Source organism: Saccopteryx bilineata, chromosome 5 (genome assembly GCF_036850765.1).
Source record: "Saccopteryx bilineata isolate mSacBil1 chromosome 5, mSacBil1_pri_phased_curated, whole genome shotgun sequence".
NCBI lineage: Eukaryota > Metazoa > Chordata > Mammalia > Chiroptera > Emballonuridae > Saccopteryx > Saccopteryx bilineata.
Genome location: NC_089494.1, coordinates 139,891,014 through 139,918,150, shown reverse-complemented (window position 1 = coordinate 139,918,150; position 27,137 = coordinate 139,891,014). Strand labels below are relative to the sequence as shown.

Here is a 27,137-nt window from a genome sequence, read left to right as displayed (position 1 = left end):
ACTACCCTAAATTAATTCAGGAAAACATCTCACAAGTTCAAGAATCACAGAGAACTCCACTAAAGAAAAACACAAAGAAATCTACAGCAAGACATATCATAATTAAAATACCAAAGCTAAGTGATAAAGAGAAAATATTAAAAGCTGCTAGACAAAAAAAGGCTATCACCTACAAAGGAGCCCCCATAAGGATGACCCAACTTCTCAACAGAAACACTGAGGACCTGGCCGGTTGGCTCAGTGTTAGAACATCGGCCTGGTGTGCAGGAGTCCCTGGTTCGATTCCCAGCTAGGGCACACAGGAGAAGCGCCCATCTGCTTCTCCATCCCTCCCTCTCTCTTTCCTCTCTGTCTCTTTCTTCCCCTCCCGCAGCTGAGGCTCCATTGGAGCAAAGATGGCCCAGGCGCTGAGAATGGCTCTGTGGCCTCTGCCTCAGGCACTAGGATGGCTCTGGATGCAACAGAGCGACGCCCCAGAGGGGCAGAGCATCACCCCCTGGTGGGCGTGCTAGGTGGATCCCGGTCGGGTACATGCGGGAGTCTGTCTGAATGCTTCCCCGTTTCCAGCTTCGGAAAAATGAAAAAAAAAAAAAAAAGAAAGAAAGAAAGGAAAGAAAGGAAAGAAAGGAAAGAAAGGAAAGAAAGGAAGGAAGGAAGGAAGGAAGGAAGGAAGGAAGGAAGGAAGGAAGGAAGGAAGGAAGAAAGGAAGAAAGAAAGAAAGAAAGAAAGAAAGAAAGAAAGAAAGAAAGAAAGAAAGAAAGAAAGAAAGAAAGAAAGAAAGAAACACTTGAGGCCAGAAGGGAATAGCAAGAAATATTCAAAGTAATGCAGAAAAAGAGCCTACAACCAAGACTACTTTATCAAGCAAGGCTATCATCTAAAATTGAAGGAGAAATATAAAGCTTCCCAGACAAAAAAAAAAAACCCTCAAGGAATTCACTACAACCAAACCAATGCTGCAAGAAATGCTAAGGGGCCTGTTGTAAACAGATCAAAGTGGGAAAAAAATATAGCAAAAAAGGAATACAGCTTTAAAGAAAAAATGGCAATAAACTACTACATATCAATAATAACCTTAAATGTAAATGGATTAAATGATCCGATTAAAAGACATAGAGTAACTGTGTGGATAAGAAAACAGGACCCATACATGCTGTCTACAAAAGACACACCTTAAAACAAAAGATGCACAGAGAATGAAGGTAAAAGAATAGAAAAAAATATTTCATGCAAATGAAAATTTAAAAAAAGCTGGTGTAGCAATACTAATATCAGACAAAATGGACTTTAAAACTAAGGCTATAGTAAGAGATAAAGAAGGTCACTACATAATGATAAAGAGAGCAATCCAACAGGAAGATATAACCGTTATAAATATAGGAGCACCTAATATAGGAGCACCTAAATATATACAGCTGACTTTGATGGATATAATGGACAAGATCAAGAGTAATACTATAAAAAAAAAAGAGTAATACTATAATAGTAGGGATTTTAATACCCCACTAACATCACTAGATAGATCCTCAAGAAAAAAAATTAACAAAGAAACAGCAGAGTTAAAGGACATACTAGATCAACTCGATTTAATACATATCTTCAGAACCTTTCACCCCAAAGTAGCAGAATATACATTCTTTTTGAGTGCTCATGGTACATTCTCTAGGATAGATCAAATGTTAGGGCACAAAAGCGGTCTCAAAAAAGTTAAGAAGATTAAAATCATATCAAGCACTTTCTCTGATCACAAGGGCATAACACTAAATATCAACCACAACAAAAAACTGAAAATACTCAAACACTTAGAAACTAAATAGCATGTTATTAAATAACAAATGGGTTAACAATGAGAACAAAGAAGAAATAAAAAAATTCCTGGAACCGAATGATAATGAGCATATATCAACTCAAAATTTATGGGACGCAGCAAAAGCAGTCCTGAGAGGGAAGTTCATAGCATTACAGGCATACCTTATGAAGCTAGGAAAAGCTCAAATAAACAACTTAACCCTGCATCTAAAAGAACTAGAAAAAGAACAGCAAGTAAAACCCAGAAGTAGTAGACGGAAGGAAATAATAAAGATCAGAGCAGAAATAAATGACATAGAGGCTAAAGAAATAATACAGAGAATCAATAAAACCAGGAGCTGGTTTTGTGAAAAGGTGAACAAGATCGATGAACCTTTAACAAGACTCACCAAGAAAAAAAGAGAGGACTCAAATAATTAAAATTAGAATCGAGAGTGGGGAAATAACAACTGACACAACAGAAATACAAAATATTATAAGAAAACACTATGAAGAACTGTATGCCAAAAAATTAGACAATCTAGATGAAATGGACAAATTCCTTGAAACATATATATAATCTTCCAAAAATTAAACTGGAAGAATCAGAAAACCTAAACAGACTGATTACAACAAATGAGATCAAAACAGTTATCAAAAAACTCCCAACAAAGAAAAGTCCTTGGCCTGATGGCTTCACTAGTGAATTCTACCAAATATTCAAAAAAGAACTAACTCCTATCTTTCTCAAGCTATTTCAAAAAATTCAAGAGGAAGGAAGACTTCCAATCTCCTTTTATGTGGAGAGCATAATTCTGATTCAAAAACCAGGCAAAGACAACACAAAGAAAATTATAAGCCAATATCCCTGATGAATTTAGATGCTAAAATCCTCAACAAAATATTAGCAAACCGGATCCAGCAATATATGAAAAAAATCATACATCATGATCAAGTGGGATTTATTCTTGGGAGGCAAGGCTGGTACAATATTGGCAAATCAATCAATGTGATTCATCACATAAACAAAAGGAAGGAGAAAAACCACATGATAATTTCAACAGATGCAGAGAAAGCATTTGATAAAATCCAGCACCCATTCATGATCAAAATTCTCAGCAAAGTGGGAATACAGGGAACATACCTCAACATGATAAAGGCCATCTATGACAAACCCACAGCCAACATCATACTCAATGAGCAAAAATTAAAAGTAATCCCCTTAAGATTAGAAACAAGGCAGGAGTGCCCCCATTCACTACTCTTTTTCAACATAGTTCTGGAAGTTCTAGCCACAGCAATCAGACAAGAAGAAGAAATAAAAGGTATCCAAATTGGAAAAGAAGAAGTAAAACTACCATTATTTGCAGATGATATGATATTGTATATAGAAAACCCTAAAGTCTCAGTCAAAAAACTACTAGACCTGATAAATGAATTCAGCAAGGTGGCAGAATATAAAATTAAACTCAGAAATCAGAAGCATTTTTATACACCAACAATGAACTGTCAGAAAGAGAAATTAAGGAAACAAATTTCTTTCACTACTGCAACCAAAAAAATGAAGTACTTAGGAGTAAATTTAACCAAGAAGATTAAAGACTTGTACTCAGAAAATTATAAAACATTGAAAAAAGAAATCAAGGAAGATACAAACAAGTGGAAGCATATACCGTGCTTATAGTTAGGAAGAATAAACATCATTAAAATGCCTATATTACCCAAAGCAATTTATAAATTCAATGCAATACCAATTAAAATACCAATGACTTACTTCAAAGCTATAGAACACATATTCTGAAAATTTATTGGAACCAAGAAAGAACACAAATAGCCTCAGCAATCATGAAAAGAGAGAATATAGTGGGAGGTATCACACTTCCTGATACCAAGTTATACTATATATATACATATATATACTGAATATATGTACCCTGATTTATCAATGTCACCCCATTAAAATTAATAATAATAAAAAAAGAAGCAACATGGAAATATCTTAAAGCCCATTGTACTCAAAACAGCCTGGCATTGGCATAAGAACAGGCATATAGATCAATGGAACAGAACAGAGAACCCAGAAATAAACCCACACTTTTATGGACACCTGATATTTGACAAAAGAGGTAAGAGCATACAATAGACTAAAGACAGCCTCTTTAACAAATGGTGTTGGGAAAATTGGACATCTACCTGTAAAACAATAAAACTAGACCACCAACTTCTTAAACCATTCACAAAAATAAACTCAAAATGGATAAAAGACTTAAATGTAAGCTGTGAAACCATAAGGATCTTAGAAGAAAACATAGGCAGTAAGCTCTCCAACATCTCTCGCAGCAATGTATTTGCCGATTTATCTCCACAGGCAAGTGAAATAAAAGACAGGATAAACAAATGGGACTGTATCAAACTAAAAAGATTTTTCACAGGTAAAGACAATAAGAACAGAATAAAAAGACAAACTACACAATTGGAGAACATATTCGACAATATGTCTGATAAGAGGTTAATAACCAAAATTTATAAAGAGCTTGTAAAAATCACCAGGAAGCCTGACCAGGCGATGGTGCAGTGGATAGAGTATCAGACTGGGATGCAGAAGACCCAGGTTTGAGACCCCGAGGTCGCCAGCTTGAGCGTGGGCTCATCTGGTTTGAGCAAAAAAAGCCCACCAACTTGAACCCAAGGTCGCTGGCTCCAGCAAGGTGTTACTCAGTCTGCTGAAGGCCCGCGGTCAAGGCACATATGAGAAAGCAATCAATGAACAACTGGGATGTTGCAACGCGCAATGAAAAACTAATGATTGATGCTTCTCATCTCTCTCCGTTCCTGTCTGTCTGTCCCTATCTATCCCTCTCTCTGACTTACTCTCTGTCTCTGTAAAAAAAAAATAAAAAAAAATAAAAAAGTTAAAAAAAAATCACCAGGAAGACCAACAATCCAATCAAAATATGGGCAAAAGAAATGAATAGACACTTCTCCAAAGAGGACATACAGATGGCCAATAGGCATATGAAAAAATGCTCAAGATCACTAATCATTAAAGAAATGCAAATTAAAACCACAATGAGATATCAGGTCACACCAGTCAGAATGGCACTCATCAACAAAACAACACAGAATAAGTGCTGGCGAGGATGTGGAGAAAAGGGAACCCTCCTGCACCGCTGGTGGGAATGCAGATTGGTGCAGACACTATGGAAAAAAGTATGGTGATTCCTCAAAAAATTAAAAATTGATCTGCCTTTTGACCCAGCTATCCCACTTTTAGGAATATACCCTAAGAACACCATAGCACTGTTCCAAAAGGAGAAATGCACCCCATGTTTATGGCAGCATTATTCACAATAGCGAAGATCTGGAAAGAGCCCAAGTGTCCATCAGTGGACGAGTGGATTAAAAAGACTTGGTACATATATACTATGGAATACTACTCAGCCATAAGAAATGATGACATCGGGTCATTTACAACAACGTGGATGGACCTTGACAACATTAGACTGAGTGAAATAAGTAAATCAGAAAATACTAAGAACTATGATTCCATACATAGGTGGGACATAAAAATGAGACTCAGAGACATGGACAAGAGGGTGGTGGTTACAGGGCGGGGGGTGGCGGGGCACAAAGAACACTAGATAGAAAGTGACAGAAGACAATTTGACTTTGGGTGATAGGTATGCAACATAATCAAATGTCCAAATAACCTGGAGATGTTGTCACTGAATATATGTACCCTGATTTATCAATGTCACCCCATTAAAATTAATAATAATAAAGAAGCAACATGGAAATATCTTAAATAACTGTTTCATTATTTTTGTCAAGTATTATTTAATATTTTTTTCATTAGTATTTTAAAACTTTTTCTCTCACCTGACCAGGCGGTGGCACAGTGGATAGAGCGTTGGCCTGGGATGCGGAACAACCAGGTTCGAGACCCCGAGGTCGCCAGCTTGAGCCCAAGGTCGCTGGCTCGAGCAAGGGGTTACTCGGTCTGCTGAAGGCCCACGGTCAAGGCACATATGAGAAAGCAATCAATGAACAAGTAAAGTGTTGCAACGCGCAACAGAAAACTAATGATTGATGCTTCTCATCTCTCCGTTTCAGTCTGTCCCTGTCTATCCCTCTCTCTAACTCCCTGTCTCTGTAAAGAATAAAAAAAAAAAAAACTTTTTCTCATAACATAATCTAGTTTTGTGTTCTTCTTTTATTGTTCGTATTTATGTAATAAATTCATGAAATAGGCCTGACCTGTGTTGGCGCAGTGGATAAAATGTTGACCTAGAGTGCTGAGGTCACCAGTTTGAAACCCTAGGCTTGCCCAGTCAAAGCACATATGTGAGTTGATGCTTCCTGCTCTTCTCCTCTCTACTCCCTTCCCTCTCTCTCTCTCCTTTCTAAAAATGAAGTCTTTTAAAAAATGCATGAAATAATAAACTACCTTTACGTTTATCTTTTTTTATATACTTAAAACAGTTATTAGAACAGAGACCCAACTGGTAAATTATTTAAATCTAACCACTGGTTAAAATGATAAACTAACCTCTCATTCCTGGGATAACTCCAACTTAAACATGATATACTATCCTTTGCATATATTGCTAGATTTGATTTGCTAATATTTTGTTAAGGATTTTTACATCTATACTATAAGGGTTATTGGTCTGAATTCCTTTCCTTATGTAAGATGTTCTCATCTGGCTATTGACAGGCCTATGCCAGCCTCCCGGAAAAAAGCAGGTAGGTGTTTCCTCCATCTCTATTTTCTGAGTTTGTATAGAATTAGTATGATTTCTTCCCCAAACATGTGATAGGATATATCAATGCTGCCATTTGGGTCTAGAGTTTTCTTTGTTAGGAGGTTTTTAATTACAAACTCAATTTCTTTAGCACATATGGCACTAGTCAAAATTTTTAAAAATTTCTTCTTGTGGCAGGTTTTGCAATTTGTATCTCTTACAGTGTGATAGATACTGTGATTTAAAATAAATATATATTTGGTCTCCACCCCAATTTCTGGCACAGAGCTCCTAAAACCCTTGGAATTTTCTAAGTGAGGAATATCAGAGGTGTCTTTGGTTATGTTAATAAGGTGACTTACAGACTATAGCATAGGATGGCTGCCAGAAGAACCAAGCATATGATTGGGTGGATGGAAGTTTTAATCCCAATCCCCTGACCTCCCAGGAGGGGAGAGGGCTAGGCTGGAGGTTAAATCAATGGCCAATGATTTCATCAATCCTGCCTACATAGTGAAGCCTCCATAAGAGCCCAGAGGATGAGGTTTGTAGTTTCTGGGCTGGCAAATACACAGGGATGCAGCAAGAATGGTACTCAGGGAAGGGATGTGGATGTGCCAAGCCCTCCCCAAGAGCTCACTCTGTGTCTTTCTCCCATCTGGCTGTTACTGAGCAAATCCTTTTTATAATGAACGAGTGATCTAGTAAGTAATATGTTTCCCTTGAGTTCTGTGAGCCATTCTTACAAATTAATTGAATTCAAGAAGGAAGTTGTTGGAAATTCTGACCTACAGCCTGAGGTATGGGTGACTAACTATCCAGACTTGCCATTGGCGGCTGATGTGGAGGTGGGCGGTCTCCATGGACTTCGCCTTAACCTGTGGGATCTGATGCTATGATGCTAGATGCTCAGGGTAGATACTGTCAGAACTGTGTTGAACTGTAGGACACTCAGTTGGTGTAGAATTGTTTGGTATGGGAACCCCAAACATATTCACAAATATAATTGGTATCAAAATCCTTACAAAGAATTAGCCCATTTCTTCTAAATTGTCAAATTTATTGGCATAAAGTCGTTCATAATATTTCCTTTTTATCTTTTTAAATGCCCATAGGCTCTGAAGGATGTCCCCCTTTTTATTCCTGATACTGGAACCTTATCTTCTTCCTCTTGGTCACACAAGCTGATTTCTGAGGTTCAAAATCCTTTTCAGAGACTAACATAATAAGATTCCTAGCTGGTAAACTGTCAATTCAAAGCCAACTGTGCTGTATACCTAAAACTAGTATAATACTGATACCAATTATAACTTAAAAGTTAAAATTTGCCTTTGGCTTCGGCCCTGGCCAGTTGGCTCAGAGGTAGAGCGTCGGCCTAGCGTGTGGAGGACCCGGGTTCGATTCCCGGCCAGGGCACATAGGAGAAGCGCCCATTTGCTTCTCCACCCCTCCGCCGCGCCTTCCTCTCTGTCTCTCTCTTCCCCTCCCGCAGCCAAGGCTCCATTGGAGCAAAAGATGGCCCGGGCGCTGGGGATGGCTCTGTGGCCTCTGCCCCAGGCGCTAGAGTGGCTCTGGTCGCAATATGGCGACACCCAGGAGGGTCGCAACATGGCGACGCCCAGGATGGGCAGAGCATCGCCCCCTGGTGGGCAGAGCGTCGCCCCCTGGTGGGCGTGCCGGGTGGATCCCAGTCGGGCGCATGCGGGAGTCTGTCTGACTGTCTCTCCCTGTTTCCAGCTTCAGAAAAATGAAAAAAAAAAAAAAAAATTTGCCTTTGGCTTCAAACTTTACCACCTCAGACTCAGGGAAATGGTGCCGTAAGGAGCGATACCAATAAATCTCCCCCAAAACTCAACAAGATCTTCAACCAGAGACAGAAAAATCTATCCTTGGAGCCTCCAGAAGTTCCACACTAAACGCGAAGGTATGATTGAGTGAAAAATTGACTAAATATATAATCAACCCCGAAGGAAATAAGGAGGAAGAAACATTCCGCCTTCCTCACTAACCTAAATAAGGGCTGCTTTCACTGGGAACTGAGAGTATAGGAACTAAGGCGGGCATAGGGTGTGAATAGTACCAGACTGCAGCACAAACGTCCGAACCAGGCTATGGCACGGACATCCAAGCCGAGGAAAAACTGTGCTTTTGGCAACCCACTCAACACAAGCTAACGCTCGCGCCAAACCCAGACAAAGAAAGGCAGTTGGGACAGCCATCAGCCCCGATCTCCTGGTCGGCGCACGCAGATAGTGGGCGAGAGATTCCTCCTAGAGCCCCGGGAGTGGGCGCCCGTGTTACTGGACAGAGGGGCAGGGTCAGAGGCCTTTCTGTGGGCCGAAACCGGAGTCTCGGGTCGCCCCTGCGCCCCGAAAAGCAGCGCGTGGTGAGTAAGTGGGAGCAAAATTCCCTACGCTCGAACTTTTCCATGCAGGCGGGGTGCCTCAGCCGAGTGAGAGGCAGCCGGCCTGATCTCCTGGTCGGCAAGCGCAGAGAGTGGGTGAGAGATTCCTCCGGGAGTGGGCACCCGTGTTCCCGGACAGAGGGGCAGAGTCAGAGGTCTTTGTGTGGGCCAAAGTCCCGCCTGATTATACCAGCGGCTCTGACTGAGCCTTACCCAGAGCCCTAAGCTGAGTGGGGATAGAGTGGGGATTTGCTGGCTCTTTGAGCCTCTTACTCTCCAGGCAGAGGCACCAGCAACCCCATAGCTGGATCATCAGGCTACTAATTCAGGAAGGAAAGACTAGGAGAGAGGCTCCGGGAACACGGACTCTCTCATTGGTGGAGCCTGCAAATGCTAATGGGCCTCAATTGCCAACGAGACTGAAACCCAATATATGACATCGCCATAGAGACTTATCAACTGCAAACCTCTACCTAAGCGTGCCACAGGGGCAGAACCCGGGGTACAGAGTCACCGACCAGGAAGAGGGAGAGAAAAGAAAAAGCAAGAAGATAACCTCTCAAAATCAAGAATAATCCACAGACTTTATAACCTATCCCATTTTATTATATTTGTTCGTTTGTTTCTCTTATCTTCATGTCTTGATTATTTTCTTCCTCTTCCAATTTGGTTGTTTAATTCTCTGTTGGTCTTACTCTTTCCTCTCCTCTCTTCTCTCTTCTTCCTTTCTCTCTATGAGGGTTGCACTCCAAAACCCTTATCTCTCTCTCTCTCTCCTTTTCTTCTTTTTTCTTCTTTTTGTGTTTTCCTCTTTTTTTTCTTTTTTTCCCCTCCCTCTATACTAGTTCCTTCTTTTCTCCTTTATTTTTCCTCTCATTCAATCCTCAATCACGAACAAATTACTTTATCTGGGACTGAAATTTTTCACTGTAGCACATTGGGGGTTTTTTACTTCGCTCTTGTAACTCGCTAGCAGTACTGCCAACCCTGGATCTCCATTTTATCTAGTTCTTGCTCCACTAAATACAATAGTAATTTTTTAATTTTTTCCTCCTTTTTCCTGTTTTCCTCTTATTCCTCTCACCATATCTCTTAGTCAACCATCACCTAAAAGCAAATCATTTTATTCTTGACCCAAATTTTTTCCTTTTTTGCATTTTTTGGGACCATACCCCCTTTTTTGCCCCTTTATCACTTCTTCCCAACTCAGGCCTTCCATTATAGGTAGTTTTTGTTCTATTTAGCACAATATAACAATATAACTCACAGTTTACCACAAGATTTTCTCAAGAAGGAGGGGAGAGGAGAGGAGAGGAAAAAAAAGGGGGGGAATAATAATTTTTTTTAATTTATTCTTTTCTATTTTTTATTTTTATTTTTTTAACTTTTTATTCTTTATTAATTCTCATTAATACTATCAACAAAACCACCCTCAGATGCCATGAAGGAAAAAGAAATCGAATATCATGGATACAAAAGACAGAGAGGTAGCACAGATAGATGAGAAAAAATCTATAGAGAAAAAATTTAATATATTGGAAACCTTGGAGCTAAATGACAGAGAATTTAAAATAGAAATCCTAAAAATACTCAGAGATATACAAGAAAACACAGAAAGGCAATTTAGGGAGCTCAGAAAAAAACTCAATGAACACAAAGAATATATTATCAAGGAAATTGAAAATATAAAAAACAAATCAAACAGAGATGAAAAACTCAATTCACGAGCTGAAAAACAAGGTAACAAGCTTAGCTAAAAAAACAGGCCAGATAGAAGGTAGGATTAGTGAAATAGAAGACAAGCAACTTGAGGCACAACAGAGAGAAGAAGAAAGAGACTCAAAAATTGAAAAAAAAATGAGAAAGCCCTACAGGAATTGTCTGACTCCATCAAAAAGAATAACATAAGAATAATAGGTATATCAGAAGGAGAAGAGAGAGAAAATGGAATGGAGAACATATTCAAAAAAATAATAGATGAGAACTTCCCAAGCCTGTGGAAAGAACTAAGGCCTCAAATTCAAGAAGCAAACCGATGGAGTGCAAAAGTACTCACAAGATAGTGTGCTACAATGAACAGGGTAGGAACCCTTTTCATTACTTAATGGTAACCACCATTGAATAAACCACCACAGAAACACATGATTTAAAAAAGATAGCAACAGAGGAAAGATGTATGGAATACAACCAAACAAAAACAAAAGATAGAAAAACGAAAGAGAAGAATCAAACAAGACACAAAACTAACAGAAAGCAATGTATAAAATGGCAATAGGGAACTCACAAATGTCAATAATTACACTAAATGTAAATGGATTAAACTCACCAATAAAAAGGCACAGAGTAGCAGAATGGATTAAAAAAGAAAATACAACTGTATGCTGCCTATAAGAAACTCATCTAAGCAACAAGGATAAAAACAAATTCAAAGTGAAAGGCTGGAAAACAATACTCCAAGCAAATAACATCCAAAAAAAAGCAGGCGTAGCAATACTCATATCCGATAATGCTGACTACAAGACAGTAAAAGTACTCAGAGACAAAAATGGCCATTTCATACTGATTAAGGGGACGCTGAATCAAGAAGACATAACAATTCTTAATATATATGCACCAAACCAAGGAGCACCAAAATATATAAGACAGCTACTTATTGACCTTAAAACAAAAACTGACAAAAATACAATCATACTTGGAGACCTCAATACTCCGCTGACGGCTCTAGATCTGTCATCCAAACAGAGAATCAATAAAGATATATTGGCCTTAAACAAAACACTAGAGCACCTGGATATGATAAACATCTATAGGACATTTCATCCCAAAGTGACAGAGTATACATTTTTCTCCAGTGTACATGGATCATTCTCAAGAATTGACCATATGTTGGGCCACAAAAACAACATCAGCAAATTCAGAGAAATTGAAGTTTTTTTCTGAATCGAATATGTACCAAGCATATTTTCTGATCATAAAGCCTTGAAACTAGAATTCAACTGCAAAAAAAAGAAAAAAAACATAAAAATGTGGAAACTAAACAACATACTTTTAAAAAATGGGTTAAAGAAGAAATAAGCGCAGAGTTCAAAAGATATATACAGACTAATGAAAATGACAATACGACATATCAGAATCTATGGGATGTAGCAAAAGCAGTGATAAGTGGCAAGTTCATATCACTTCAGGCATATATGAACAAACAAGAGAGAGCCCAAGTGAACCACTTAACTTCCCACCTTAAGGAACTAGAAAAAGAAGAACAAAGACAACCCAAAACCAGCCGCAGAAAGGAGATAATAAAAATCAGAGCAGAAATAAATGAATTAGAGAACAGAAAAACTATAGAAAACATTAATAGAACAAGGAGCTGGTTCTTTGAAAAGATCAACAAAATTGACAAACCCTGGGCAAGACTTACCAAGGAAAAAAGAGAAAGAACTCATATAAACAAAATCCAAAATGAAAGAGGAGAAATCACCACGGGCATCATAGATATACAAAAAATTATTGTAGAATACTATGAAAAACTTTATGCTACTAAATTCAATAATCTAGAAGAAATGGATAAATTCCTAGAACAATACAACCTTCCTAGACTGAGTCAAGAAGAAGCAGAAAGCCTAAACAGACCAATTATTAGGGAAGAAATAGAAAAAACTATTAAAAACCTCCCCAAAAATAAAAGTCCAGGCCCAGACGGTTATACTAGCGAATTCTATCAAACATTCAAAGAAGACTTGGTTCCTATTCTACTCAAAGTCTTCCAAAAAATTGAAGAAGCAATACTTCCAAACACATTTTATGAGGCCAACGTAACCCTCATATCGAAACCAGACAAGGACAGCACAAAAAAAGAAAACTACAGACCAATATCTCTAATGAATACAGATGCTAAAATACTAAACAATACTAACAAATCGAATACAACATATTAAAAAAATAATGCATCACGATCAACTGAGATTCATCCCAGAATCTCAAGGATGGTTCAACATATGTAAAATGGTTAACGTAATACACCATATCAACAAAACAAAAAACAAAAACCATATAATCTTATCAATAGATGCAGAAAAGGCATTCGATAAAATCTAACACAAGTGGTAGAGCGTCGGCCCGGCGTGAGGGGGTCCCGGGTTCGATTCCCGGCCAGGGCACACAGGAGAAGTGCCCATCTGCTTCTCCACCCCCACCCCCTCTCCTTCCTCTCTGTGTCTCTCTTCCCCTCCCGCAGCCAATGCTCCAATGGAGCAAAGATGACCCGGGCGCTGGGGATGGCTCCTTGGCCTCTGCCCCAGGTGCTAGAGTGGCTCTGGTCGCAAAAGAGCGACGCCCCGGAGGGGCATAGCATCGCCCCTTGGTGGGCAGAGCGTCGCCCCTGGTGGGCATGTCGGGTGGATCCCGGTCGGGTGCATGAAGGAGTCTGTCTGACTGTTTCTCCCTGTTTCCAGCTTCAGAAAAATACAAAAAAAAAAAAAAAAAAAAAAAAAAAACTAACACAATTTTATGTTTAAGACTCTCAACAAAATGGGTATAGAAGGAAAATATCTCAACATGATAAAGGCCATATATGATAAACAGGTTGAGAACTGCTGCTCTAAGTCATTATGATAATCATTCAGAATTACCTGACTCAAATTCCTACCAAAGCAGGAATTTCCTATGTAATGTCATAACTGCAGGTCATCCTACCTCTGCAAGAACACATCAGCCCATTTATCTACCCACTGATCCTAGTTTTGCCCTTTATAGCCATACACAATCAAGCTCTTTTCCATAATATCATTCTTTTTCTCTTTTTTGTGTGTGACAGAGGCAGAGAAAGGGACAGATAGGGACAGACAGACAGGAAGGGGGAGAGATGAGAAGTATCAATTCTTCATTGTGGCTTCTTAGTTGTTCATTGATTGCTTTCTCACATGTGCCTTGGCTGAGGGGGGAGGGCTCAAGCTGGTGAGCCTTGCTCAAACCAGATGAGCCCACATTCAAGCCGGCGACCTCGGGGTTTCAAACCTGGGTCCTCCGAGTCACAGTCTGACGCTCTATGCACTGTGCCACTGCCTGGTCAGGCTCCATATTATCATTATTGAAAATATCTTTATAGAGTGCTTTTTAAGAGTTTCTTCTTGTCCTGGCTGGGTGGCTCAGTGGGTAAAGCACTGTCCTGGCACACCAACATTATGGGTTCGATCTGCGGTCAGGGCATGTACAAGAAGTAATCAATGAATACATAACTAAATGGAATCAGAGTTGATGTCTCTCTCTGTCTCTCTCTTTCCCCTTCTTCTCCCCAGCTTCTCTTCCTCTCTCCCCCTCCCCTTCCTCAAACCAATAGAAAAAATTTTTTTAATGTTTCTTCTTTTTTACATTTACAAAATATACGTCATCAGTTTTGTAAATGGAAATAGAAATATCTCCATCCTCCTTATGGGCAGAGAAGGGTATTTAAATTATATTATGAAATGACTAGCCCTGGCCAGTTGGCTCAGTGGTAGAGTGGAAGTGGTAGAGTGGCGTGTGGAAGTCCCAGGTTGGATTCCTAGTCAGGGCACACAGGAGAAGCACCCATCTGCTTCTCCACCCTTCTCTTTCTCTCTCTCCTCTTCTCTTTCTCTCTCTCTCTCTCCCCTTCCTGCATCCATGGCTCGAATGGTTCCAGTAAGTTGGCCCCAGGCCTGAGATGGCTCCATGACCTCACCTCAGGCACTGAAAGAGCTCAGCTGATGAGCAACAGAGCAGCAACCAAGATGGGCAAAGCATCATCCTGAGGAAGCTTTCCAGGTGGATACTGGTTGGGGCACATGCAGGAGTCTGTCTCTCTGCTTCCCTGCCTCCCTACCTCTCACTTAATAAAAAATAAAAAAATAAAAATTGTGAAAAAAAAATTGTAAACTGAAGTTTCCTAAAATCATTATCATAAAAATCTGATTTAAACTGGGTGCGCAGAACAATTCCCTCCCCTCACATTCACTATATGTGAAATATGTTTCCAGAAGCCAATATGCAGAACCCAGAGGAGAAAGTATGTCTCGTTGATCATGCTAATACGGTTTTTTTTTCATTCAGAATCTTCATTTATTAGGAAAATATTGAAGATTAAGATTACTAGATATCTCAAGGTTAAAAATAATGATGCTTATTAATCCCCAATATCATAATAGCTGAGACATATCCAGAAGAAACATAATCAATCTATCTACTGATATTTAAGGATACTCTCTCCACATTGTAAGTAAGGAGAAAATCAAAATGTTCTTAAGAATATAAACAAAAGAGAAGTCAAGAAACTATGTCTTCATTAGGTCAGAAGGAAAATAAAGGTGTGGCCCTGGCCGGTTGGCTCAGTGGTAGAGCATCGGCCTGGCGTGCAGAAGTCCCGGGTTCGATTCCCAGCCAGGGCACACAGGAGAAGCGCCCATCTGCTTCTCCACCCCTCCCCCTCTACTTCCTCTCTGTCTCTCTCTTCCCCTCCCGTAGCTAAGGCTCCATTGGAGCAAAGATGGCCCGGGCACTGGGGATGGCTCCTTGGCCTCTGCCCCAGGCACTACAGTGGTTCTGGTCGCAACATAGCGACGCCCAGGATGGGCAGAGCATCGCCCCATAGTGGGCAGAGCATCGTCCCTGGTGGGCGTGCCGGGTGGATCCCAGTCGGGCGCATGCGGGAGTCTGTCTGGTTGTCTCTCCCCGTTTCCAACTTCAGAAAATTACAAAAAAAAAAAAAAAAAGGAAATAAAGGTGTGAGGTTATAAGCAATACTTCATATGTATCATTATTCATAACTGTGCCAAATGTTTCTTCAGAACAGAGATAAACAGGGGGAAAGGCATAAATAACCAATTCTGAATCAAAAACATGCCCAAGATGAAACAGAAAACTCAACAGCAGTCAATCTGACAATGGAAAAGTAAACTCAACTTGTCATTTTTTGATAATAGTTTTTGCTGGTCTGATCTAAAAAAATTCCTAATAGATGAATATTCAGAAACATCAAATTTGGGTTCCAAATTATTGTATATTGCTAGATAATTAGAAAAAACAAGATTTATAAAAATAATTTCTATCACAATAAATTTCTTAACCCTAGAGTACAATATATTCATTTGTCTTTCAGATTATCTTAGAGGTACAAAAGGCCATCTTCCTGATTTTATTGTGAAATAAACTATTTGCACAATACTAAGTTTTTTAAGGATTATGACAACTTAAACTCTAAAAATAAAACTATTTTGGTGGAAACAATCCAAAATTGAGCTTTTGATCGAAGACGTCTGTCTTCCTACTTAAACCAATAAAATATATAGAAGGCTCAAAATATCTTTACATATTTAATTCCTCATGGTCAATTAAAATTAGATAAATACTGGGACAATCTTTAAGTCCAATAACCTTTTGTTTTCCTAATCTAATCACATCGACCAGAAAGAAAAACAAGTGCCTACCATATGGTCTTTCTGTAACAGAAAATAGCTGCTTTCAATAACAGCATCTGTGCATCTTTATTAACACTAGAACTGCCCTGTACTTAAATCAGCAAATAAAGATGACAGGTCTCTTCACAAGGCAAAGAACAAAAGAAAGTGAAGATTACTCCCGTACAAGATTATTTGAGCTGGTCATAACTAAAGCAATGATCAGAGATTACATAATCAAGAAACAAGGACTTCATAACATGTTTAACTTGGAAGAAATGAATGCTAAGGAACACTAACAATATCTTGAGAAATTTTCCTCAGACCTGGTTACTCCTTTACTTGACGGTCCTTATCTAGCGAGGTTCCACTCCACACATTCAAATCTAGACTTTTGCTGAAATGATGCTTAGTGATACCTGCTGCTGGCATTGCTTCTATTCTTAATTCCAACAGGCTTTATCTTTAATCCTAATTTACAGCATAAAGCTTCTGACATACCATGGTATTCTGACAGATTCAGGTGCACAAACACACACACACTTAAAATGAAATGACAGTGTTATATTATATTGTACTACAACCAGCCCAGAATAAATCCTAGGCCTCAATTAGGAAAACATAGGATTTTAAAACAATGAACAATGTTTAAATATTTTTAGTAGTGTGTATCCAAAAAGTGTTTAAGCGTTCTTTTAAGCAGTGCAGGTTTTCTAGAAACCAGATTTTCACCAGAATGATAAATAATTACTTATTTTGTATTTATTTTTTTGTGTGAGAGGGACAGATAGGGACAGACAGACAGGAAGAGAGAGAGATTAGAAGCATCAATTCTTTGTTGCGGCACCTTAGTTGTTCATTTCATCTGTGCCTTGACGGGGGTGGGGAGTCCTACAGCAGACAGAGTAACCTCTTGCTCAAGCCAGCGACCTTGGGTTCAAGCTGGTGAGCTCTTGCTCAAACCAGATGAGCCTGTGCTCAAGCCAGCGACCTTGGGATTTTGAACCTGGGTCCTCTGAGTTCCAGTCCGACGCTCTATCCACTGCACCACCGCCTGGTCAGGTAATAATTACTTATTTTTAAACTCTATAAATGGTGTTTTTTATTGTTGCTTTGGAATTAAACAAAAGTAATACAAACCCCAAATTCTCATCATTCAGAATTAACAACTGCCAATATTCTGTCATAGTAAAAGTTGTGATACCTTTTAGCTCATAATGCAATGTTTGGTATTAAAAAATAAATAATAAAGAATATTCCTCTACTAGCCATTTATTCATTTTAAGAAAAAGGAAATATATCAGTACAGATATTTTCTTTCTATAATTCTTCCACTGCTCTGATTTCCCCATCCACTAGTCTGTTAATTACTATTTTCTCACTTCTTAGTACAAATTATTTCATACATTTGTACTACACACCGCTTTGGTTACTATTACTTGGTTAACAGCTTCAAAAGGTAAGAAAGATGCAAAGAAAAAAGGCACCAAAAATGTTAACAGCAATCCTACTGGAAATACAATCTAAGGAGAAGCATATATTTCATATTCTATATATTTTTGTATAATCTAAATTAAGTATTCACATATTACACACCTAAATAGAAACTTAACAGCATTTTGGAGTGTTTCTTACTCTTCATTTTATTCATTCATTGGAAAAAAAATATCTGAGGGCCTATACTGTGCTAAGTATAAGTACTCTTCTAGGCACAAGAAACACAATGAGAACAAAACACACAAACTACACTTAACATTTACATTCTAGATACATTAGCTGTCCAAATAAATGAGCAAAATGAGGATAAGCATGTCAGATGGAGATTATGTGACAGGGAGAAAAAAAAAAGCGAGGAGGAAGGCAGGTCTTGTCACAGAAGCAGGGGAGAGGTGTTCAATAAACAGAATGGCCAGCAGAGGCTTCACTCAGCAGATGACCTCTAAGTAAGCCCAGAAGCAGACAAGAAAGCCAGCTGTGAGGACACCTTTGCTGGCGTTGTGGGATTGGGGGGTGGGGGGTGGAGTGTTGCAAGGAGAGGGTGTAGCAAGTGGAAAGGCTCTGAGGAATGGCATGTGTGGTGTGTGTGCACAGGAGCAAGAGTCCAGAACAGTCAGTCTGGAGTGAGGTGGGTGACAGTAACAGGAGGTGAGATCAGGGAGGGGAGGGGAGGGGAGGGGAGGGGAGGGGAGGGGAGGGGAGGGGAGGGGAGGGGAGGGAAGGGAAGGGAAGGGAAGGGAAGGGAAGGGAAGGGAAGGGAAGGGAAGGGAAGGGAAGGGAAGGGAAGGGAAGGGAAGGGAAGGGAAGGGAGGAAAGGGGAGTGGAGGGGAGGAAAGGAGAAAGGGGAGTGTGCAGGGCTTGCGGGGTGGTCAGAACTTTGGTTTTTATACTGGGAGAAATGAGAAGCCATTAGAGGAATTTGAGCAAAGCAGTGACATGATCAGTTTTATAAAAGGTCCACTCTGATTACTGTGTGGAGAGCAGACTCTAGGCTAGCAGGGATTGAGACTGAGACCATTCAACCAGATTTGCACGTTATGCCTGAGAAAAACCGATCAAAGATCACTCACAGAAGCCTGGCCTGGAAGTGTGTGACTGCTGTTGCTTAAAAAGAGGAAGACTGTAGAAGGAGCAATTGGGGGTGAGGGGGTGAGCCGAGGAAGTGGATGCAGAGAAGCAGAGATTTGGGTCTGGATTGGCCTATTTAATATCCAAGTGGAGTGCCTGAGTGGTCAGGTCGGTTGGATATAGGTCAGAGTGAGGAAACACACACACACATACACACAAAGGTATGAGTATATATGTACATATATGACTTAGCAGTTTATACTAAAACCGTGAAACTAAGTATAGCAAGAAGAAAAGAGGATCAAATAGAGCCCTGAGACGACATATGAAGACTGAACAGGTCAGGAAGTTGAGGAAACCTCAGAGAGACAAGGGAAGAGGAAACAGTAACTAACATAGGAGGGTAATCAAGAGAATATAGCATACTGAAATCTAAATGAACACTGCATAAAAATTAACACCCTTCCTACATATCCATTTGTTCATTCAACAAAATTTTTTTATTGATTGATTTTAGAGAGCAGAACAGAGAGGAAGGGGGAGAAGGAGGGAGGGAGGGAAAGAGGGAGACACACAGAGAGAAACATTGATTTATTGTTCCACTCATTTACACACTCATTGGTTGAGTCTTGAATGTGCCCTGACCAGGGATAGAATCCACAACCTCGGCATATCTGGATGACACTCTAACCAACTGAGCTACCAAGCTAGGGCAACAAATATTTACTGAGCACCTCCTATGTACCACAACACTGTAGAAAAAACATGGTCCCTATTCTTATAGGGCCTGTTATCCAGGATAATACAAATAATAAACTTTTTTAAGATTTTATTTATTGATTTTTTTTTCTTTTTTTTTTTTTTGTATTTTTCTGAAGCTGGAAACAGGGAGAGACAGTCAGACAGACTCCCGCATGCGCCCGACCGGGATCCACCCGGCACGCCCACCAGGGGCGAGGCTCTGCCCACCAGGGGGCGATGCTCCGCCCATCCTGGGCATCGCTATGTTACGACCAGAGCCACTCAAGCGCCCGAGGCAGAGGCCACAGAGCCATCCCCAGCACCCGGGCCATCTTTGCTCCAATGGAGCCTTAGCTGCGGGAGGGGAAGAGAGAGACAGAGAGGAAGGAGAGGGGGAGGGGTGGAGAAGCAGATGGGCGCTTCTCCTGTGTGCCCTGGCCAGGAATCGAACCCGGGACTTCTGCATGCCAGGCCGACGCTCCATCACTGAGCCAACCGGCCAGGGCCTATTTATTGATTTTTAGAAAGAGGACACAGAGAGAATGTGGTGGGGAGGAAAAGGAAGCATCAACTCATAGTAATTGCTTCTCATATATGCCTTAACCGGGCAAGCCTGGGGTTTCGAACCAGCAACCTCAGCATTCCAGGTTGATACTTTATCCACTGCGCCACCACAGGTCAGGCCAAATGATAAACTTTTAAGTGCTATTTCTAATAAGGTACAGGGTGTTTTGGTATAACACACTAGGGACAACTCATTCAATCTTGGAAGGTCAGGGAAGGCTCTTCTTGGGAAAGTAATGTTAAAGAAAAGACCAGAATACTAAATAAAAATCAGCTAGGGATGGGTGAAGGTAGAGGAGGGGTGACTGAAGGAAGGGTGAAGAAAAACTGCCTTTGTAAGGACCACTTACAAGGACCTGAAATGCAGACACTGGTGCCCCAGGGGACTGAAAGCAGTTCAGTGCAGGATATACAGAAAGAGGAAACAGATGAGATAGGAGATGGGCAGGCCACCCTATCATTGTCCTTTAAGACTTCTCAGGAGTTTGAACTTTATTCCCAAGGCAATGGGGAACCAGAAAATTGTTTTACACATGGGAATGCAGTGATCAGCTTTCTACTACAGGAGGAGTAGCCCACGGCAGGGACAGTGATGGAAGGAGAGAAGCTTGGCCCATGGTTCAGTGAGGAAGTGTAGCTGATCTGAACTCAGGTAGTGGCAGTGGGATCGGAATGCAGTCTCAAAAGGACTTTGGATAGGAGGAAAAAAGAGTGAGATAAGTCAGGATGATAACCTAGCTTTTAACCTGGACAAATGAGGATAGTGGTGCTACTCACTAAAAGAAACACAGGTTGATGGTAAGGGAACAATTCGTTGAGTTTGAAATGCCTGTGGGCTATCCAAAGAAAATACTGGTAAGCAGCAATTGGCTATATAAGTCTAGAGATTAACCATAAAATCTGTAATAGAGTTGTAAATTTTGAATCACTGGCATATAAATTAAAGCCATGTTAGAGTGTGAAATAAAACCCAGGGAATGAGAAGAGAGAGTAGAGGAAACTGGGAGGTCCTGGCTCTGGTTACGACCAACATGAAGGGGGCAACAGAGAAAGAAGAACCCTAAAATAAGTAAGAATAAAAGGGAGAGAGAGCCTGAGAAGGAACACGCAAATCTGGGATAAAAGCAAAGTACATAGTGTGTATTGCAGATAGAAAAGTACAAGTATGGATCTTCAGAGGAAGTCATGCACAGAAAATGTTTTATTATTCACACTATTCCAAAATCAACCAAGAAATATTTTTCATCAGCTATAATGCATTCATTCTAGTTATAGAATAATCTTAGCCTAGGTGAAGACACAAAAACAAAATAAGCTAGTCCTGGCTGGTTGGCTCAGTGGCAGAGTGTCAGCATAGCATGTGGATATATAAATGTCCCGGGTTTGATTTCCAGTCAGGGTACAATGGAGAAGCAACCATCTGCTTCTCAACTCCTCCCCCTTCTCTCTTTCTTTCTCTCCTCTCTTCCCCTCCTGCAGCCATGGCTCAATTGGTTCCAGAGCATTGGCCACAGGCGCTGAGGATGGCTCTAAGGGACCTCTGCCTCAGGCACTAAAAATAGCTCAGTTGGGACCATGGCCCTAGATGGGCAGAGCATTGGCCCCAGACAGGGGTCTTGGGGTGCAAGCAGGAGTCTGTCTATCTCCCTTCCTCCCACTTGGAAAAGAAGGGGAAAAAAGCTAATTAAATTATTAAATAAGTTCATTTTAATAATAGGTGGTAAAAGTGCTGAACACTTGGACAACACTAGGAACTACAAATGAAAGGCAAAATAAATGTTACAAATGGGAAAATTATGTGGTCTCGGAAGCTGAAATAACGTGGTCACTTTTGACTAAAAAACAAGGAAGAAAAAAGCAAGTTGAACCTCAAAAAATCCATACTAGGTGACATGAAAGGGGGACAGAATATCAGAGGATTCAGAGAATCTACACAAAGTGACTTTGTAAGCACAGTTACTCAGGCGAGGTGTCACAGTACTTTACAATCACACTCTCCAAACACACACACGAGAAAAAACTTTTCTGGCTCAGAATACGTGGAACAGTTTTGAAAAAATATATCCTTTGATGTGCAAAGTATGTAACTTTGTGTGACTATAATGTGGCATCCTTACTGTATAATGCCAATCTAAATATATTCTACTGGATTGTCACAATTCTTGATTACATAAGAAGACTGTTATTTGTTTTATAACCTTCCAGTATATTCTTGGAGGAGTTGCCTATTTATTCAAATATCAACACAATTAAATTCTAATTCTTAAGATAAACAACAAATTTCTGATTATTTTTCAAAAAAGCAATAGGCCTACCTATTCATAGAAGGTGGTGTTAGAGCTAATTAGATAAAGCATGAAACAGAGAAGCCTATTAACTCGATTTCTCGTGTCCTACAAAGTTAAGTTTTTTGGCTGATTAAGAGCATTTATATTAAGACATATATGTTCATCTCTTGGTTAGGTAAAAACACAAATGTACTATTCAAATATACATTTGGAACATAGCTATTGGTTTTTAAAAGTTTTTAAAGAAAAAAAGAAAGAAAAATGTTTTTAAAGAATGACAGTACTACTCTAGAATGTAATACTTCTGAGAAAATTAAGTACCAAAACTAAATGCAATGTTCTAAGACTTAAATACCTATCAACCCAAAGCTGATATTCAAAAGTATTCCACTGGCTGCTCACCCACCTAGTCTTCAGAAAACCAAACAATATTGTAGTTTAAATACACACTGAAGTATGTATATAGTCTTTAAATGAGCAAAATACAGACAATACAGTGTTTTCATGGTTCTCAGACTAGAAATAATACGGCCATGCCAGCAGTAAGGGCCAAGTAAAAACAAATTTCTCAGCCCTTAAAAAAATACATAACTGTCATTGTTAATGAAAGCCAAGTTTGCAACTGGAAACACTGCCTTGTAAGCCAAGGACAAGATGTGTCTATTATAAATTGTTGGTTTCAGGACATGCTTTAAAGGACCAAAAAAAAAAAAAAAACAAAGAAAAAAAAATCAAATAATATTAGTTCTTGCAAATATAATGCAAATGAGTGCTAATTAAAGTATTCACCAGATAATGATAAATAAGGCTTTGGGACCACAGTACATATTATTATGTAACTACAATACACATTAAGCAATCACCAGTAGTAGCTAGGCCTTCCAAAAGGAGTGATTACGGTTTACCATGATCAGAGGATTGTGGTGTTATACTTAATCACATTTTTTACCTGCAGGCAGGTGTTTACAGGTGTCAAGAAGTAAAACACTGATTCTAACTATAAACCTTTAGTTCTGTCTAGTTAACTGTACCATAACTACCTCCTAATTTTTCTGCTTAAACTTTCTAATCCAGTATGAAGTAAACTGCATGGTGTAATTTTCTCTGCATGCTTTACAAACAAAAAACTTAACTTCTGATATATTTTTATTAAAATGCCAAAACTCACACACTTAGAATTACTTAGAGTCATGAAGTTACATTTACAAGGCACAAAATGAATGTGAGAAGAAACTCATTTGGGAATGTTATTGTAACCTAAAGTAACCTTCAATTTTCTATAAAAATATAGGCATCTAGGAAGTAAAGTTTAAAGGGTAACAACACTCAGTACATTTAGCAAGCAAATTACAGAAAGTATCAATAACAAACGAAACACAATATAGTCCTCAAAGAAGTAAACTCTAAATATACTAGTTTTGGGGGGAGGAGATATGAGAGGCAACAGGGTATACACATGTCATAAATCAATGGATTTTCTGTGATTTCTGTCCTATCTGCTCAAAAAATTTCAGAAAGCCTGGCATAAAATCTGCTGGGCCCTACTAATGATGCTTGTCTGAAGGCTGTGCAAGCCACCTGACACCCCCCCCCCCCCCCGGGCAGTGACAGGAAAGGCCTAAATAAAGAACAGTAAAGGCAGGAGATTTTTCAGGGAGGTGAAATTACAACTCTATAAAGTCGTTTTCCAAGGCTATGCCTAAACTAGCCATGAGAAAAGACCTGTTTTTCTACCCCAAACAGCCACACCAACGGTGCCAGGCCAACCACTGGTGTCAGAGGGAGGAAGGTTCCGGAGCAATAAGCACACCATCTGCCAGCACCTCAGAGAACAAACCTTGGAGTGGCACGTACAAAGTTCACAAAGCCACCCCCCCCCCCCCTGCCCAACTCCAAAAACGCTGGAGGATGGGGACTGAAGGACAAGACACTTTTGGTATTCCCAGACAACTGAAATGCGAGAATTCCCCGCTCAGAGGTGACTAAGATGGTGACATTTCCAAGTGAGGAAAACATTCTTGCAAAGGAATCACTGGCAGTTCCTGGAAATAATAATGGGTGAGGCTTCATCTTAGTAGTGGTTAGGGCAAGGGAGCTCCCACCCATCAGCTCAAAGTTTCTTAAAGCCTCTTCTGAGGCCTGGTGGCAAGTAAAGCCCGCAAGAGAGAGCACCCACAAAAACACGGGCCACGGAGGGCCCGGGATGCTGCTTCTGCACTTACCTCACAGGCGGGGGACCCATGGGCCTTGTTGTCACCATCTCCCTCTGGCAGACCAGTCCGACGTGTGGCCATCATTTCATTTCAAATCACAAAGAAAGGACCAACCCCTTGGAGTACACATTGGGAGGCGAAGGGGAGGAGGACTGCCGCCACACAGCAAAAATGGGGGAGTAATTTCACACCAGGCTCCCAGGAGGGGCAGGGCTGGTAAATCAAATAATGTGCCAGGGAAGGTATGTTTTTATGAAGCCCTCGCAGGATTCCCCGATGATTTCTTCGGACTTCAACTGACCGCACCGTCTCCGTCCATTTCTCGAGACTTCAAAAACAAAGGCAGGCTTCTTAGCAGCGAGGTCAGCTGCAGAAAGTGGTCCCCTTCCGCCCGGGCCCAAGCCGAGTCTGAGTGGGTCGTGAAGGCTCCAGCGTCAGCTCCCAACGAGATCGCTCCTGGAACAAGGAAAAGTTAGAGGGCGTGAACTTTCTTCAGACGCTGACCTTAGCCATTCCCTCCTGTCTACTCCAAGTGCGGACTTCCAACACCTGGAAAGATAATTCGATCCAGGCTGATGAACTACACAAACTGATGTTGAAATAAGCCCCCCATACAAAGAGAAAGAGAGAGGGAAATCAGGAGAAAGAAGAAATACCACAAATGCATGGTGGTTGCGACAAAGACGCCTAGCTGTTGTACAGCCTTTAAGAAAACCATTTCCAAGTACATTTAATTAATGTATTTTCTGAGCAGAATAGAGAAGCGCGTTGATTCTTCCGCCTCACCCGGATAGGTACACTTAAGTTCCTTTCCACGATACTAAAATGGGATATTTTACAAAGACCCTCCTCGCTCCCCTCCCACCCACCCCAAAATAAAAACAAAGCACCAGCCTGGGCCGCGGCCGGCGGCGGCCGGGTGGCTCGGGCGCCCGCAGCTGCCCCTGCGCCCGGCCGGAGTCCCGGAGGAGGCGGCTGTTTTCCTTGGCCCGCGGCGAGGCTGGGTGGGGACGGCGCGGGGACGGGCGGGACTCGGGAGCAGCTCCCTCTCCGGGGCATGGTTCCGGAGCTACCTAAATGAAGCTGCAACCCAGTCAACTTTTATTTAGTTGCTGCCCCACAAACTACCACTCGACATTATCTTCCCCTTTCCCTGTGGCCACCTAGGGGGGGAAAATAGGAAAAAGAACACCACCCACCTACCAGGACTTCCTCCGCCCCTTCCAGAGGCGGGTCGGGATCTAGATCTCCGGGGCAGGGCGGCCCAAATATGTACGTTGTAAAAGGTGTGGGGAGCCCCGGGGAAAGACTAGAAGCGAGGGGCTCACCCTTCCAGCCCGCGGGGCGCGACGGCGAGCGGGAGCAGGGACGCGGGCCGGGCCGGGCCGGGACGCGCTAGGCCGCAGGCTCGGTTAATATTCATGAGCGGCCGGGAGGCGCCCCTCCTCCACGGCCGCGGGCCGGACCCCGGCGTCCGCCGCAGGCCTTTGTGCCCTTCCCTCCTCCCGCGGGCTCTCCCTCGCTCCTCACACGCGGGCGCGGCCCCTCCGCCCCGCCAGGCAACCCGCCGAGGGCTCGCTCCGGCCCCGCGCCAGAGCCGGCCGGGCGGGCGGGCGGGTGGTCCGCGGTGGGAAGGCGGGAAGGGAAGGAGCCTACGGCAGGTTGGGCTCTCCGCCGCCCGCGGGCGCTGCACCCTGACGGCTACGACGGAAAGTCAAACGAGAACGCACCGGAGGGAGCGGGCAAGTAGATCCGCCCGGGGCTGCCGGGTCCCGGACACCGCGGCCGCAAGCCCAGTGCGAGCCGGTCGGAGCCGGACGACGACCCGGTGCTGTCCGCCGCTGCGCTCCGAGGCCGCCGCCCCCGGCCGGCCGCTCCCAGGCACCGCCGCGACCTGTCCCGGCCGGCCCCGGGTCTCGGCCGCCGCGGGAGGGCGTGGGGCGGGGCGGCGGCCGCCGGACTCTCCCTTCGCCTCGCCGGGCCGCACCGGGGCCGGGCTCGAGCGCCGGCGATCGCCAAGTGACAGAAGTGCCTCGCTCCGCTGCCGCGCCGAGCTGTTTCCCGGGGGCGGATTTCTCGCTTCTTCCTTTCTGGATCCACCTCCTCCCACTCCACCTCCTTCCCCTCCCCTCCCCAGGGAGGCTCTGAAGCTGAATATTTTCTGTCTTGAATAATACGGTCCCGGGAGCCGACGCTGGAGAAGGGGGGGATTAGCTCGGGAGAGGGTGCTCGACACCCCGTTGCCACTGTGTCTCGGGTCTACGAGCCCGAGCCCCACAAAACCTTCCCCGCCTTCTCCGATCTCCAGAGCGGGAGCGGCCAGGAACCCGGCTTTCTGCTGGGGAGAGACTCGGTGTTGCGCGTCAGAGCCGGATAGGGGACAATTATATAGCTAGATGTGCAGAACTGAGAGATCACAA

The 27,137-nt window shown here is 41.9% G+C and overlaps 1 protein-coding gene across 9 annotated transcripts in view; it reads right to left on the bottom strand.

The window, feature by feature from the left end:
• Positions 1-26,587, bottom strand: part of ARHGAP21 (Rho GTPase activating protein 21) — a 187,917-nt gene extending 161,330 nt beyond the window's left edge. For 4 of the 9 annotated variants that reach the window (XM_066232789.1, XM_066232796.1, XM_066232798.1 and 1 more), the window contains exons 1-2: positions 26,448-26,587; positions 24,727-25,173 (exon numbers count right to left, since the gene is read on the bottom strand). In XM_066232789.1, coding sequence (XP_066088886.1) covers positions 24,727-24,801 — 75 coding nt within the window. In that variant the 5' untranslated portion in view covers positions 24,802-25,173; positions 26,448-26,587. Of the gene's footprint in view, positions 1-24,726; positions 25,174-25,607; positions 25,865-25,916; positions 26,107-26,447 lie in introns of those variants that run through there. The other 5 variants (XM_066232794.1, XM_066232791.1, XM_066232792.1 and 2 more) reach the window with 5 other exon arrangements.
• Positions 26,588-27,137: the final 550 nt, after the last annotated feature.